The 16302-nt window shown below is 42.4% G+C and overlaps 1 protein-coding gene across 1 annotated transcript in view; it reads right to left on the reverse strand.

The window, feature by feature from the left end:
• LOC120058688 (sterile alpha motif domain-containing protein 11-like) overlaps nt 1-15962 on the reverse strand; it is an 83370-nt gene extending 67408 nt beyond the window's left edge. Inside the window, exons 1-2 of the mRNA XM_039007433.1 lie at nt 15891-15962; nt 2582-2757 (exon numbers count right to left, since the gene is read on the reverse strand). Of these exons, the coding sequence (XP_038863361.1) occupies nt 2582-2757; nt 15891-15962 (248 nt within the window). The remainder of the gene's footprint in view (nt 1-2581; nt 2758-15890) is intronic.
• Between the last annotated feature and the right edge of the window lie 340 nt (nt 15963-16302).

Below are 16302 nucleotides of genomic sequence, written 5' to 3' on the forward strand. Positions count from 1 at the left end.
AATATTTGGTTGTTTACTACACTACCTTACTCTGTTTAGCACATGACCTCACATGTGAATCCTTAAAGAGATGGGTGGGGCTCAGGCTTTAGAGGGTGTGAATGAATCTGAATGGGTGTAGACAAAGAAGAGCTCTCCCAGTTGGTGTACTAAAACATTTAAGGGACATTTTCACTAAAGTGGGGTTACAAGTTTATCAACTTTCAAAGCAGAATTACTTTCCCCTTGTTCCTGAACTGCAGTGTATGACATACACTTTTCTAGCTCTGAGTCTACTTTTATCCAATGTAAAAAATAAAAAATAAAAGATTTTTAAATGTTGCTACATAAGACCGGATCGAGCCGGTTGGTCACATATACCGTGTCTCTTTCTCTCTCTCTCTCCTCCTTAGGAACTCTTGGAGCATAGCCTTTCAGGCTATGACTTCTCTCTCCTCTCTGATCAGGCCTAGAATAATGCCTTGTAATGCTTTGTAATTTAAGCTTTTGTATTGTACAGGGAGGCAGGTAGCCTAGCGGTTAAGAGTGTTGGGCCAGTAACCGAAAGGTTGCTGGTTTGAATCCCCAAGCCGACTAGGTGAAACATCTATCGATGTGCCCTTGGGCACTTCACCCTATTTGCTCTGCATAAGAGCATCTGCTAAATGACTGGAATGTATGTGAATCCCTTCATTTTACAATGTTAATTAATTATTTGCTATTGATATAGACAATTCTTAGTTCTTGTTTGTCCTTTCTATTACTGTAGCTCAGCTATAGTCTCTTGCATAAAATGCTAAATCATTTTTATGGAGTCAGATAATGAATTGAATGGACTTCGTTAATTGCATAGTCTTATTATGAGTTGCAGGTGAGGTGTATATAATATATAATATAATATTACCCCACTACACGCTCATTTGGTTCATCTTAATGGGGTGACTTCCCCACGAACCTGACTGTGTGAGTGTGTGTGTGTTTGTGTTTGTATTTTTTTCGGATGAGCGAGTGGGTGTGCATGTGTGTGCATTTGAGTGAGTGGCCTACAGTGTGCGATGACAACCCAAATCTAATTTAGCCGCCAAACACCATCCGCCATTACCCAATATTAGGCTCATAACTACTACCTCACCCACATCTAAGGAACAATTCAGCTTAGAAAAGTATATTGTTGGTCTTTGATCCACATTCACAAGAACGTGCTTCAATGTATTGTCACTTTGTCACTTCTGTCACTTTGAGATTAAAACAGTTGCATCCAAAAATATATCATTTTTTCCATTCCCAGCTCTTCAAATCTTATTTCACCTAATGCAAATACATCAAGATGTCCTTGTATACAGTAAACAGTCATTTGTAAAACAAGGTATCTGATGTCAATTTCATTACACAAATATTGTAGCCAGATGCCAATAACCATCAACATTATCCAACTGACACCTGGCACCAATACTAAACAATACTAATAACAACAATACTACTACTAATCCCTACCGCCTATTTTATAAGATTAAACATAAAATAAAGGATAAAAAAAGAATAGCTGTGACTTTTATTTCCCTATTATGTATGAGATTATTGAGATTATTCCAAACGCTGAGAAACTAGTGCAACAGCACAACTGGCGTACTGTGACAGACTGGATTATCTGCTCATTTTCTACCCAGTCCTGGCATGAGTTGAAATGAGAGTGATGTTCAGCTTTGGCACAAAGAAAAATCCCCACTGAGGTGAAACTACCCATAACGTCTGTTTGAGATGACTTTCTGACTATTATCTGAAGCTCCTGTGGTACTGATATCTGAAACACAGTTTATGGCAAAGGTATTCAGTCTTTGAGATTTTCAGGACAAGATGTGTTAGAAGAGATGGCTTGATATAAGTATTTTTCTCATACTGTATTTGGACAATACTGACAACAGCAGTAGCAGCAAAGCAACATCATGCTCTCATAAGCAGCAGCTAATGCATCAGAGCTCGTTCCTGCCTCAATGCTGTATTTTCCTTTCTTCAAGCCCTCCTTTACCCTAACCGTTGTCATGTAAAAGACCACACCATCTCCATCCACCATCAGAAGGGGTTGGTTCTTTAGTTATTTCTGGGGTTTTGGCTTATCATGCGGCTATTTGTATGCACTGAGTGTACAAAACATTAGGAACACCTGTGGAACGCTTCCACACCTTGAGTCTATAACCCGACGAATTGAGACTGTTCTGAGGGCAAAAGGGGGTACAGCTCAAAATTAGGAGAACGTTAGTTATTTTATTGCACTCACTTCATCCTGTACTTTAGAGCATTATTAGTATTATAAAGAGTTATTGCGCATATTCAACTCTATGAATACCAAAATACTGCACAGCGGTGGGAAGTGTTTCAGTGACTCAAATATTGCACTGTAGACTGAGCAAGGAGGATAAGCAAGAAAACACCAATGTCTTACATGTCAACACAACACTTTCTGTAAGCACAGAGCTTGTACACTTGTACACCACTTAAAGCAATGAACTGAGACAGGTTGGGAATGGGTATGGACAGATCATAGGTGATGAGTTATTTGTATATCCCAATATCATTCAGACACAGGAGTTCATCCAGACCTTACCTCTTTCTCATGATACTGTAATGTAGCTCATCCTCCTGCTTGATGTGGGCATGGTCTCCGCTGGTGCGGTCGCTGCCCTCGCTGTCGTCACTGCTAAAGACGGAGGAGAGCTCCCTCTTGGGCACACGGTTGGGGGGCAGGGGGATGGTGCGCTTCTCTGCCAAACGCCCGCGGTTCTGCAGGAAAAAAGGTGCTCTTAGAGATGTGGTTCTCCAGTTTGATGCTAACAGCATGCACGTGCTAACATGCTAACATTAACCACATGCTAGCATGCTAACACTAAGCACGTGCTTAATATGCTAACAATAAGCACGTGCTAACATGCTAGTAGCTAGCGTTCGAAGCACTCCTCCACTCTAAACATCTGACTTGGTGTGCAGTGGCCACCATAATATTCCCCATCAGTCATACACAGAAATCAATGCTGCTGCTGTCACGGGCGCAATAGCATACATTTATACTAGGAGTGATCATTATATGAGATTAATTTGTTCTACAATACATACATTTTTCTTAACAGCATTTAGCATTATTCAGAGGCAATACTAAGAACGTAGAAAGTACCACACGGGCTCAAGCTCCATAGCTGAACATAACAGCTTTATTGGTCATTTGTATGACCGGAATATTCCAATAACTTATTCCAAAATGATCATTATTATTATTAAGTACAAATATGGAGGCTATTCATGAAACAAAACTACCAAAGAAAAATGAACACCTTAAAAAAGCCACCACGATTAGACTGATTAAAGTAAGATGATATCAAAGGATAAGAAAGTCATTTATTGCTATTTAATATGGGTGTCAATAAGTATTTACTTTTCAAGGGGGGGGAAAAGCGATAAATGTACTATTTTAAAGGAAAACTCCACCCCAAAACTATCTTTTGGTATTTGAAATGGGAAACCTGACACGTGTGATCAACGGTCCTCGCAATGTGCTTAAAAAAGCAAGCCATTACTGGTGCACAAGCCCACTGAAATGTGCTCAACTGACTAAAAGTAGGATAGACTCCATACAGGAAACAAGGGAAACACTACTCTCCAAAATCATATGCTTTTCCTGAAGAATAGGCTTCATGTTCTGGCTGAGACACCGCTGACACATATATAGGCCTACTATATGATATTTTTTGTGACTATAGATGCGAGTAATGACACAGAATATGTTTCAACTTACATTATACCCCAATACAGACATACTTATCAAATTTACCACTGAAATCATAATAGGGGGATTGTCTAAACAGCAATTGTTTACCATAGCCAGAGTCCTAAGTGATAAGGGGGTCATGCAAAGGCAGGACAGGAAATGATTATGCTTGGTGTGTTCAGAGCTTTTGGGCCACAAAGCTCTAATGAGCGGAGCGAAAGGAAAGGAGGAGTGTGGCCCTGAGGGGTTCTGGGAGTGAAGCTGGGTGACCTTTAATGTGACCTGAAGAGGTCACTGCAGATTAACACGGCTCTATAGAGATAAATATGGGGGGGGAGAAAAAGAGAAAGAGAGAGAGGCAGAATGGGAGGAAAGGGGGGAGAGAAACAGAATAGGAGGAAAGAAAGAGATAATTGAATTTGAGTAAAAGGAGAAAAGGCAATACAGATAAACACAGAGAGAGTGGACATAGCCTTGAAACACTCTAGCTCTCTCTATCCCCACCCTCTCTCTCCATCTCTCTGTCGCTCTTTTTTTCCTCCCTCCCTCTTGCTCTCTCAGTGCCTACATCTCCAGTCTACTCTCCCGGACGCCTCCGAGCCCTCCAGCTATCCCTTCCACCACATGCAACCCCCCCATCTCTCTCTCCCTCCATCCCACAAGGGGCGAAGACATGAGTGGCAGGCTGGGGCAGGGGCGCCTAGCCAAGAGGCAAACAGGTGCAGCCCCTCTGGAGGCTCTCAAGTGGCAGACATTAAAACGAGTGAGGGGGGAAAAGGGAGGAGAAAGATGAAAACATCCCTCAGGATGAGCAGGGCCACATAGTTCTGAAAAGAAAAAAAAATCTATTTTTCTGTCTTACCGAAAGAGTGTTTTTCCTTTCTTCTTTCCACAGGCAGATCTGTGAAGAGCAGTACCTTTGTATAAGTTCTTCTCAACTGCGTGAGGACAGTGGAGGAGTTTTCTTCTATTCCCGCTCCACTTCCTCTGACTTAACTACTTGGACTAGAGGTATGGAGTATGCTCTCTCTCTCTCTGGATTTCTCTCACTATAAGACAGACACACACCTGTCATATACGTCCACACGCATATACACACACACCTGTCTTGTGAACTCACACACGCTCTCTCACACATACATACACACACACCTGTTCATGGGCACACATACCACACCTGTTCCTGCATGTAAAGAGGGGTTTTACTTAGCGGACATCGTGTGCTGGTCTACTGGAATATTCTGCCTAGGAAGAAGCACAGAGATTGTGGCTTCGTGTGTAGACAACCACCCACATGGCCCTGACATACCCAGACCGCCAGCCCTGGAAACCCCCTATCCTTTCTTTAGCAGCACTGACGCAGAACTGGGGGTGGGCTCCCACTGTTTCCGGCAACACTTCCGCATCGCGGAGGAGGGCCCTCTAAAACAAAACATGAAACAAAACACACCCCTGGCAGTCCACGTAGGAGTGTAAAAAAAGACACAATCATAATAAACACACACAAAAACACACACATCAACAGGAGAAGTAGTAGTGAATACACACATGTATAAACATATATGTAAACACACACACACAAACACACTGTAAAAAAAAAAAGCTAGTTGTTTCAAGTAATTATTATTATTAAGTAACTGGTTCCACAGCCTTTTTTGTTTCCTCAACTTTTCAGTCAAAGTGTTACCTAAAAAAAGTGTTGGCCCAAACTTAGCTCCAACTTTAAAATTCAGTCAACTTAAAATTGTGTTTGCTCAAGTTGTCTTGTAGTTGAAACACCTACATTTGTATTTATTTTAAGTACACGCACAGACTTAAGGCGGCCTTACTGTGTGGTCAACCCTCTGTTGGCCATGGAAAAAGTCTTTCAGAAACAATACACTAAAAGCACCTCTATGAATATCCCCTCCTACACATTCTGTCTGACGGTCCAAGTCTGCCAGCCAAGAAATCTGTATGAAATCATCACACACCAACAACACACACATTCGCGTGCACACCGACACACTGACAGCACCCACAAACACACAGGTTTAGGCTTCAACAAAGTATCATATACAAGAACTGTGGCTGGAATTCTTCCCAAAAAGCTTTTGTAATTTCACTAAAACCACTTATCCGACCAAAGTGTGTGTTTAACTGCATGCTGGCGTCGGCTATCCACCGCCGCACCACACACACACACACCAGTCTCTTTACTAACATGGGCTGTGTACATTCATAAAAGGAGAGAATAACTGTTCTAAAACTACAGAAAGATCCTATTGTTATTGTTGTTGTTTTATCAAAACCCCAGCCTATATTTAATGCCAAACAATACTGGCAAACAGTCATTTTGTATTTTTTTACTAAGCTTATTCCAGACCTTAAATGAAGCCTCTGTGGAAAAGGCTATTAATGTTTTTTTTTTCTCTCCCTGCCTTATTTCCTAAAAGGTGCTGTACCCTGCCACTGGCTCAAACCAGCATGCACACACACACACACACACACACACACACACACACTGCCAGTCCTTGCGCCAAGTCCCCCCTGCCTCCGCACACACACACACACACACACACACACACACACACACACACACACACACACACACACACACACACACACACACACACACACACACACACACACACACACACACACACACACACACACGCTGAGAGGTAACGGCAGACAGGCGCGTGACTCATTAGGCATTCATCCCCCAGGAAGAACGCTGGGGGGGCGTGTGCGAGAGAGAGAGAGAGAGACCGCTGCAGCTGCAGGAATGTCGCGGGCGGCTACCACTGTGTGTGTGTGTGTGTGTGTGTGTGTGTGTGTGTGTGTGTGTGTGTGTGTGTGTGTGTGTGTGTGTGTGTGTGTGTGTGTGTGTGTGTGTGTGTGTGTGTGTGTGTGTGTGCGGAGGCAGGGGGGACTTGGCGCAAGGACTGGCAGAGGGGGAGGGGTAGTTAGGAGATGACATGGGGTTGAGGGAGAGAGAACGAGAGAGAGAGAGAGAGGAGGGGAAGGAGGAAAGGGCAGTCATTGCCACGCTCACATAGGTCCAGTGAAAAAAAGAGCCAAACGAACGTGTTTGTGTGCACTTAACTCCTTTTTCTGTTTATGTTGACCTCCACTCTGTCTTAATCACCCACTCACTAAAGTAAGCTACAATTCTGAAGGTACGTTACAGACTTTAGAAGCTACATTAGAGACACATTATGAGGGAGGGATTTCAAATCATACAACCCCTCCCACAAATAATTCAACCTCCTTTTCACCATATTGTACATACGGTGCATCTATAAATGCTTAGCCGCGGACTATATTTAATAGTGGAAAAGACTGTGTGATAAAAGTGTGTGTCTGTGTGTTTGTGGAGGGGGGTACGTAGTGGCAAGGCAACACTTGGTTTTTCATGGCCAGAATAATATTTGGGGCGGGGGGGGGGGGGGGGGAGAAAGCACTGCGGGAAGGACAGGCATGCAACCAAACACCCCCCTCCCCCCGTCACCTCCCTCCCTCACACACACACCATCCTCCCTTTCCTCTCTCTGCCCCCACCCCTCGGCCCTCACACGCTGAGCTGAACGGGCGGTTGCGGCCCAGTGGAGCAGGACGAGGGACGAGTGGGAGGGAGGGAAGGGGTTCTAGGAGGGCGAGAGGCGGCGAGGGGGAGAAGGGGCGGTGGTGGGAGGTTAGTGGCGGTGCAGCCAGGTGTGCCAGCGCCTCTCTCTTGTGTTTGGATAGGCCCGACCAAGGCAGCCGTGCGAGAACTTTAGACAGGTAACGACTCTGCCATTCTTTCCCCAGACAAAATCATAGGAAGAGGGAGAGGCAGGGAGGGGTTGTCTAAGGGAGATAGAGAGAAAGCCGAGTCCAGCAAGGTTGAGTTTTGCAGAATAAAACGAAAATATACTGTATGTCTGAGAACGCTTCATATCCGCCCCAATGTCTGTATTTTTGTATAAAAACAAATTTATGCAAACCTGTATTTATAGCATTATAGCATATATCTTTCATTCAATCACACTACTCTGCATACTGTGGCATGTGTGAAACACTGAGTTGAGTGACTACACTCTTGGAAAACAAGGTGCTATCTAGAACCTAAAAGGGTTCTTCGGCTGTCCCCATAAGAGAAACATTTGATGAACCCTTTATGGTTCCAGGTAGAACCCTTTCCCCAGACGGTTCTACATGGAACTCAAAAGAGTTCTACCTGGAACCAAAACGGGTTCTACCTGGAACCAAAAAGTGTTCTCTTATGGGGACAGCCGAAGAACCCTTTTGGAACCCTTTTTTCTAAGAGTGTGGCGTCAGTGAAGAGGCCCCACAGAAAGAGGAAGAGACCACTCGACCACTATGCTATCATATGAGGTCAGACGTCTGTACACATACTGGGAGGAGAGAGAAGTTCCATAAATATCTCTGCTGGCTTTGTCATCATCAGCTGCAAACAACTGATAGACGAGCAGTCCACCTTATTTAGCTAACTCCATCAGTCCCACCGAAAAACACACACACATGCACACACACAGACAAGACAGGAGAAAGGCAAGGTATATAGGGGCTCTGATCGAGGCCAGAGACTTCACTCTCCCTGTCAATCTGTGGTCCTGTCATCTAGCCTCTTACTAATAGTGCAGGCTAACACAGGCTAATGGCTAATTCACTGGCTAATGGCTAATTCACTGGCATAATGGATCATTGCAGACGGAATTATTCATAGATATATAAAGTGGCTATGTTGAGTGTATGTGTGCGTGCGTGTGCAGGCCTGTGTGTGTGTGTGTGTTTGTGTGTGTGAGACAGAGGGAGGGAGTGTGTTACAGTACTTGTAAGCCTGCCAATAAGTTGCACTTTTAGTATTGATTGCTAACACTAAGGCTACCCAGAATGCAAGGCCCCTAGTGAATAAGCAAATCATTAGAGACTCAGTTATTCTCTAATTTGGCCAATTGACTAAGAAACACACTAGAGTCCTGAACCATGCATCGCTCCTTCCCTAAAGATGGGTACTGTGGTTGCCATGGTAGCATAGCCTTAGTGCCATGTGGGACACACACAGAGACCCACACACACTGCACACACACACTGCACACATACAGCACAAACACACTCACGCAAATACATACACACATTTGTGCAAACGCATGCGCACACACACACACTCCAACCCCCTGCAGGGAGTGAGCTGTTCAGGGACAGAGAGGCGTCAGCCCTGCTTATCCCCAGCATCACAGTGGCACTCAGCCAATAGAAAGTCCCCAACAAATGGCCATATCAAAGCAATAACCAAGGGTGCGTTCAGCAGGACGCAACGTTTTGGAACGTTCAAATATAAATATGCTATGTAGGACAAACATGCCTCTCCGACGTAGAATAAGGAATCATGTCGGCTCTCTTCATGGAATTTCTATCTGCAACGTTCGAGAACGTTTTGCAACTGAACATCGCCGTGCGTCGTACAATATCTACAGCAACTTATATTGGTATTGTACTGGTAACGTCCTGTTCTTCCTGTCTTATCATTAAGAAAGGCACTAATATGGATCACTCCCTAATAACTACTGACTCTAGTCCACATATCAAATGAATGTCTGCTGCTACGCCTTGGCAGTGTCACACTGGGTTACAAGCATTTCGCTACACTCGCATTAACGTCTGCTAACCATGTGTATGTGACCAATAACATTTGATTTGATTTGGTTACTATGTGCAATACATTGAAATATACACAAAACTCACACAGGAAATCTGATTTTGAAATGGGAACCTATGGCTCTTTGAGTTTCAACCGCCCTAAAATTACTGTTGTTGGAGGCAGGGATGTATAATAATAACAAAGAGTAATCTCCCCACAGTACCCTAACATGGATGTGTGTGTGTTTACGTGTGCGTGTGTGCTAGCGTTTGTGTGTGCATCTGTGCACATACTTTCCCACATTTTGTTGTGTTACAGCCTGAGTTTATAATTGATTACATTTAAATGTATTTGTCACTGGCCTACACACAATACCCCAGAATGTCAAAGTGGAATTATGTTAATAAAAAATGAAAAGCTGAAATGTCTTGAGTCAATAAGTAATCAACCCCTTTGTTATGACAAGCCTAAATAAGTTCAGGAGTAAACATTTGCTTAACAAATCACATAATAATTTGCATGAAAGCACTCTGTGTGCAGTAATAGTATTTAATATTATTTTTGAATGACTACCTCATCTCTGTACCCCACACATACAATTATCTGTAAGGTACCTCAGTCGATCAGTGAATTTCAAACACAGATTCAACCACAAAGACCAGGGAGGTTTTCCAATAACTCGCAAAGAAGGGCACCTATTGGTAGATGTGTAAAAATACAAATAAAAGCAGACATTGACTATCCCTTAGAGCATGGTGAAGTTATAAATTACACTTTGGATGGTGTATTAATACACCCAGTCACTACAAAGATACAGGTGTCCGTCCTAACTCAGTTGCCGGAGAGGAAGGAAACCTCTCAGGGATTTCACCATGAGGCCAATGGTGACTTATGGCTGTGATAGGAGAAAACTGAGGATGGATCAACAACATTGTAGTTACTCCACAATAATAGCCTAATTGACAGAGTGAAAAAAGGAAGCCTGTACAGAATAAAACATTTCCAAAACATGCATCATGTTTGCAACAAGGCACTGAAGTAATAGTGCAAAGAATATGGCAAAGCGATTACATTTTGGTCCTAAATATGAAGTGCTTTGTTTGTGGCAAATCCAATACAACACATTACTGAGTACCACTCTACATATTTTCAAGCATAGTGGAGGCTGCATCATGTTATGGGTATGCTTGTAATGGTTAAGGACTGGGGAATTTTTTAGGATAAAAAAGAAACCGAATGGAGCTCAGCACAGGAAAACCTGGTTCAGTCGGCTTTCCACCAGACACTGGGAGATGAATTCACCTTTCAGCAGTACAATAGCCTAAAATACAAGGCCAAATCTACACTGGAGTTGCTTACCAAGAAGACAGTGAATGTTCCCGAATGGCCTAGTTACAGTTTTGACACAAATCTACTTGAACATCTATGGCAAGACCTGAAAATGGTTGTCTAGCAATGATCAACAACCAATTTGACACAGCTTGAAGAATTATGGAAATAATAATGGGCATATGTTGCACAATCCAGGTGTGGAAAGCTCTTAGAGACTTACCCAGAAAGACTCGCAGCTGTAATTGCTGCAAAAGGTATTTCTACAAAGTGTTGACTCAGGGGTGTGAATACTTGTGTAAATGAGATATTTCTGTATTTTATTTTCAATACCTTTGTTACAATTTCTAAAAACAAGTTTTCACTTTATCATTAGGGAGTATTGTGGGTAGATGGGTGAGAGACAACAATCAATTAAATCAATTTTGAATTATGGCTGTAACACAACAAAATGTGGAATAAGTCAAGGGGTTTGAATACTTTCTGAAAGCACTGTATGTATGTGCGTGCGTATATGTGCGTATATGTGTGCATGTGTTTTGTTCTTTCTTGCTCTGTGGTCAGGATGCAGGAGAGGGGGAGGCCCCTGATTGGAGGTGCTCTTTACGAGCCGGAGGTAGAGAGTGTACTTTCCTCCTGGCCTCCGCCGGTTCCGCTGGAATAACAGAGCGCAGAAGGCCCGGTTCTCCCTGGAGCACACACACGCACACACACACCACTTAACCCTCTCTCAAACAGCGACCACACACACCGGGTACATGAAGAGCACAAATCTACAGAGCAGTTAAACGAGGGAGCTACAAGCAAAACATGGCTTTATTAACATGTTCTATTTTATTCATGTATGTCATACCTCAACATTATAACCTCAGTATATGAAATACAAGCAGACAAACCAGGCATTTGTCAATTATACAATGGGTGGGTCTAATCCTGAATGCTGATTGGTTAAAACCGCATTCCAGCCTGTGTCTTTTCCACAAGTTACCGCTGGCTAAATCTATGACGTTAAAATGCCTATTTACTCTGTTCCATCTGACTGTGCAATCCACTGTCTCATCAGCCCAGCCAAGCAATTTATAAACTTGTTCTCCACTATAAATGAATCTAGACATTATCTCACATTTCTTTTAGACTAACATTTCGTTTTCAACAGTGGAGATTTGTACAAACCTTGCTGTCTGTCTCTCCGACATTTGCAACATTGTTTCAATATTCAAATTGGATCTTTGTCTGTCCCATAGTAATGAACGTGTTGGGATGAGACAGACAGACAGGCAGCGTTTCTCAGCCAGTCCGAATAATGAATCAACTGCCATCATTTTTATGGACATATACAAAGAAATGTCAATTGAAAAAAGGTCAGTTTGAAGTGATTGTGTTAGCGGTGTTGTTGGCTAGCTCCTCTGAACAACAGTGTCCTGACGAGTGAGCACATTTTCTATGCCAGGCAAAATCGCACCTCATTAGCTCATTGTTATGGATGTATCCAAATAAATGTCTCTAGAAAACAGTTTAAACAAATGCAAGTGCAGCTACTTTGCTGTTATTCTGGCTGCACTGTTTGACATTACTGTAAGTTAGCCGTAGTTGGCTGGCTAGCTAGCAAGCAAGGGATAAAAACGTTGCCAGTCAGTATGGCAATAGAACATTTAGAACTAATGACTGGGTCGCGTTCATAGACACAGAACAAAAAGACTGAAAGACTAGGTCGAGTCTCTAGCAACCGAACCGATAGAACGAACGATCAGCTGGCTTGGGTAGCAACCCCAGATTTGTGTCGGGACTATATCTCGTGGAAGGATGAAATAGTATGAATAAATTCATCAAAATAAAAAACATTTATGATAATGTGTCAATCATTATTTGAGTATGTTGGTAACCCGTTGTATAAAAGTGATAATGCCCTCGAAGCCGGTGTTTGGAGGATTTATTGACATGGTTTGCCGGACCTCGACCACCCGTGCCAATATATCCTCCAAACACCGGCTTCTCGGGCATCATCACTTTATCAACATACACTTTTGTCTCATCTACAGTACACACAGTGTTTCCATGCAAAAACGGTATATATCTCAATAGTGACAGTAACTGTTAACAAAACAGTATACTGTATTATAGGCCTAGTATGGTAGAGCATAACACAAAACAATGAAAATGGCTCAAAATTGCTCAATTGTTACAGTGTGAATATGCTCTGTATTAGTGTGGTGGGTGCGCGCATACCCGCATGTGTGTGAGATCATTTTCTATGCCAGGCGACTGGGTCGTTGCCACACTCTCATCACAGAGAGAGTGCTAGTGTGTACCATTCGGCGGAGGGCGGCACGGGGGAGGAAGACGCCGAGACAGGCGAGACAAGCCCCGCTGCCTTCCCTTCTCCTCCACACCTCTCGTGAACCCGCCGACACTATGTGCTGTGCTGTGTGCTTGCGTTTGTTATTCACTAGGGTAGCCTCTGTAGCTCTACCTCCCGAGAGAGCGAGAGCGAGAGAGAGAGAGCGAGCGAAAGCGAAAGCGAAACTGGGGAAAACTATAGGTTTGGACACACTCAGCACAACAGTACCATACTGTCATCCAACATTATCATGGCTTTTCAACCCGTGCCACTTTCAGCTACTTGATTGCCAAACAGGAGGCTGTCTACAATGTATTACCTTCTGCTGTGCCAAGGATGCCATAAATAAGATGATAAGATGTTCATTTGTGAGATACAGGTAAGCCTACAATGTGTTTTTCAGCAGTAATTTCAAATCTGTTGAAATCCCATCTTTGGTTTGTGAAAACAATTCACAGGAACCCGCACTGCTCATAAACAATAGATAGAATGAGGCACCATCACAAGCCATCAGACAAGCACATCTGTAGGGAAAAGCCTGCCATTTCTGGCTAAGCAAAGAACAGGCACTGACAACAAAGAGGTGTGCACACTGCTATAAACAGTACGATTACAATAGGCTTTTGTGTCAGGACTCAGAAAGCCAACTCCTGGCAAGTTACTTGAGTCATGTCACTCTATGACTGTTAATTTACTGTCAGTAGAAATGACAAACTTTCTTTTTAAAGAAAGACAATTTGCAGACAACCCGACAAAATGTATTGTGCCACTGTTCAGCTGCAGTATAACATTTGATGTTAAATTCCCCCCAAAACAAATCTACGTATGTATTCTCCCAGAACTCTCTTTTTAGCCAATGCATTCCATTTGTAATTTTGTTTTCATGAACCCTATGTGGTAGTAGCGTGTATCTGTATTCTTGGCTGTGAAGAAAACGTCACCAGTTTACCTGTATCACTCAAACACCTCCAGCTTATCTAAACCGCTTTTGCCTTGCGTGCCTCACAAACAAAAATCAGCAGTAGCCACGCTCAGTAGCTCGCTAAGCCTCTTACGCCCTCAAGATTAGAGCTTTGGAGCGATGACAGATGCACTCCGTAGTGATAAAAAAAAAACACACACACACTGCACCTGTGTGAACAGATTTGGCGACGGTGAGTCGGCAACGGTGAGCCAGCAACGTGCTCGCTCAAAGCCAGCACACTGGCACAGACACCACACCTGTGACGCCTCACAACCTGCATGGCATAATGCCATTAGCTCAGCTGAACGGGGACGGCATGGCGAACACAGCCCAGTGAAACAGCTAGGAGAGGAAACGCAGCAATGGACAGAAGAGCCATGAGAATGAGACCAATCTAGCAAAAGGGAGCCTGACTAGTCGCCCATTCATATTACGGTACTTATTAACTTGGACTAGAATTGGGCCATTCAATCTCGGCTTCATGTTGTGGTTTGAGCCAGTGTTGATTTCAATGTTGTGTATATATCTGTGAATAATGACATAAAGACGTGCATACTCAACCAACAGAACAAAAACTTCAGGCCAGGCACCATACCCTCATATGGTGTTTTTCCCCCTTAATAATATCGCAATCAACTTTTACCAGTTGAACGTAAACACACATATAATAATTTTTTGTATTACAATTCTTCTGAAATATTGTATTGAAATATGAAAATTTGGCAAAATATCTTTAAATATGTGCAATAATAGTGTTTAACATGATTTTTGAATGATTACCTCATCTCTGTACCCCACACACATACAATTTCCTGTAATGTCCCTCAATCGTGCAGTTAATTTCAAACACAGATTCACTACAAAGATACAGGTGTCCTTCCTAAGTCAGTTGCCGGAGAGGAAGGAAACCACTCAGGGATTTCACCATGAGACCAATGGTGATTTTAATAAAACAGTTACCGAGTTTAATGGCTGTGATAGGAGATTACTGAGGATAGTTCAACAACATTGTAGTTACTCCACAATACTAACCTAAATAGAGTGAAAAAAAAGAAGCCTGTACAGAATAAAAATATTCCAAAACATGCGTCCTGTTTGCAATAAGGCACTAAATTAAAACTCCTAATAATGTGGCAAAGAAATTAACTTTATGTCCTGAATGCAAAGTATTATGTTTGAGGCAAATCCAACACAACACATCACTGAGTACCACTCTTCATATTTTCAAGCATGGTGGTGGCTGAATCATGTTATGGATATGCTTGTCATTGACAAGGACTAGGGAGTTTTTTAGGATAAAAAGAAACAGAATAGAGCTAAGCACAGGCAAAATCCTAGGGGATAACCTGGTTCAGTTTGCTTTCCACCAGATACTGGGAGACAAATTCACCTTTAAGCAGGACAATAACCTAAAACACAAGGTCAAATATACACTGGAGTTGCTAACTAAGACGACATTGAATGTTCCTGAGTGTCCAAGTTACAGTTTTGACTCAAATCGGCTTGAGAATCTATGGCAAGACTTGAAAATGATCAACAACCAATTTGACAGAGCTTGAAGAATTAAAAAAAGAATAATGTGTTAAAATTGTACAATCCAGGTGTACAAAGCTCTTAGAGACTTACCCAGAAAGACTCACAGCTGTAATCACCCAAGCATTGAGCATTATAGACCAATATTATTCTGAATAAATTCTGTCACAAAAGGCAGATTGCTTAAGACCAATGCTGCTTACTCTGTGTCTCAATAAAAATAAAATGTAGTTTAGAGCAAGCTTTTAGCCCAGTCGTCATCACAGACAATTGGAATCAGCAATGCAACATACAGTTTTAAACCAATGATAAAGCAAGGAAAACAGATGTAAGAATTGAAATGCTGATGAAACCATAATCTTACCACTGGAGACGAAATTCGACACCCAGGGCAATCACAGATTGGAGGATGTACCTGTAAGATTCCTTTGGACATAAGGGTCTTTAAACTTTTCCCTGAGAGAGAGAAAGAGTGAGAGAGAGAGTTAGAACGAGTTATAATACAAAAATAAACCATACTTATACAGGACCCATTGATATCAGCAACTTTAAATCAATGGCATGTAATAACCTACACATGGAGGTGATTACAAATGACAGGACCTTCAAGAGCCTTATATAGGCCAATATATTTGTCTAGCGAACATAAGACTATGTTAACAGAGTCTACACATAAACATCAATAAAACAGTTTGTGCAACACAAAATGTGGATAATTGTTGAATAATCACGAATCCAAAACTAAAACATAAACATTACATTTGGAATTGCCAGTT

The sequence above is a fragment of the Salvelinus namaycush genome, chromosome 14, assembly GCF_016432855.1.
Source record: "Salvelinus namaycush isolate Seneca chromosome 14, SaNama_1.0, whole genome shotgun sequence".
Taxonomy (NCBI): Eukaryota; Metazoa; Chordata; class Actinopteri; order Salmoniformes; family Salmonidae; genus Salvelinus; species Salvelinus namaycush.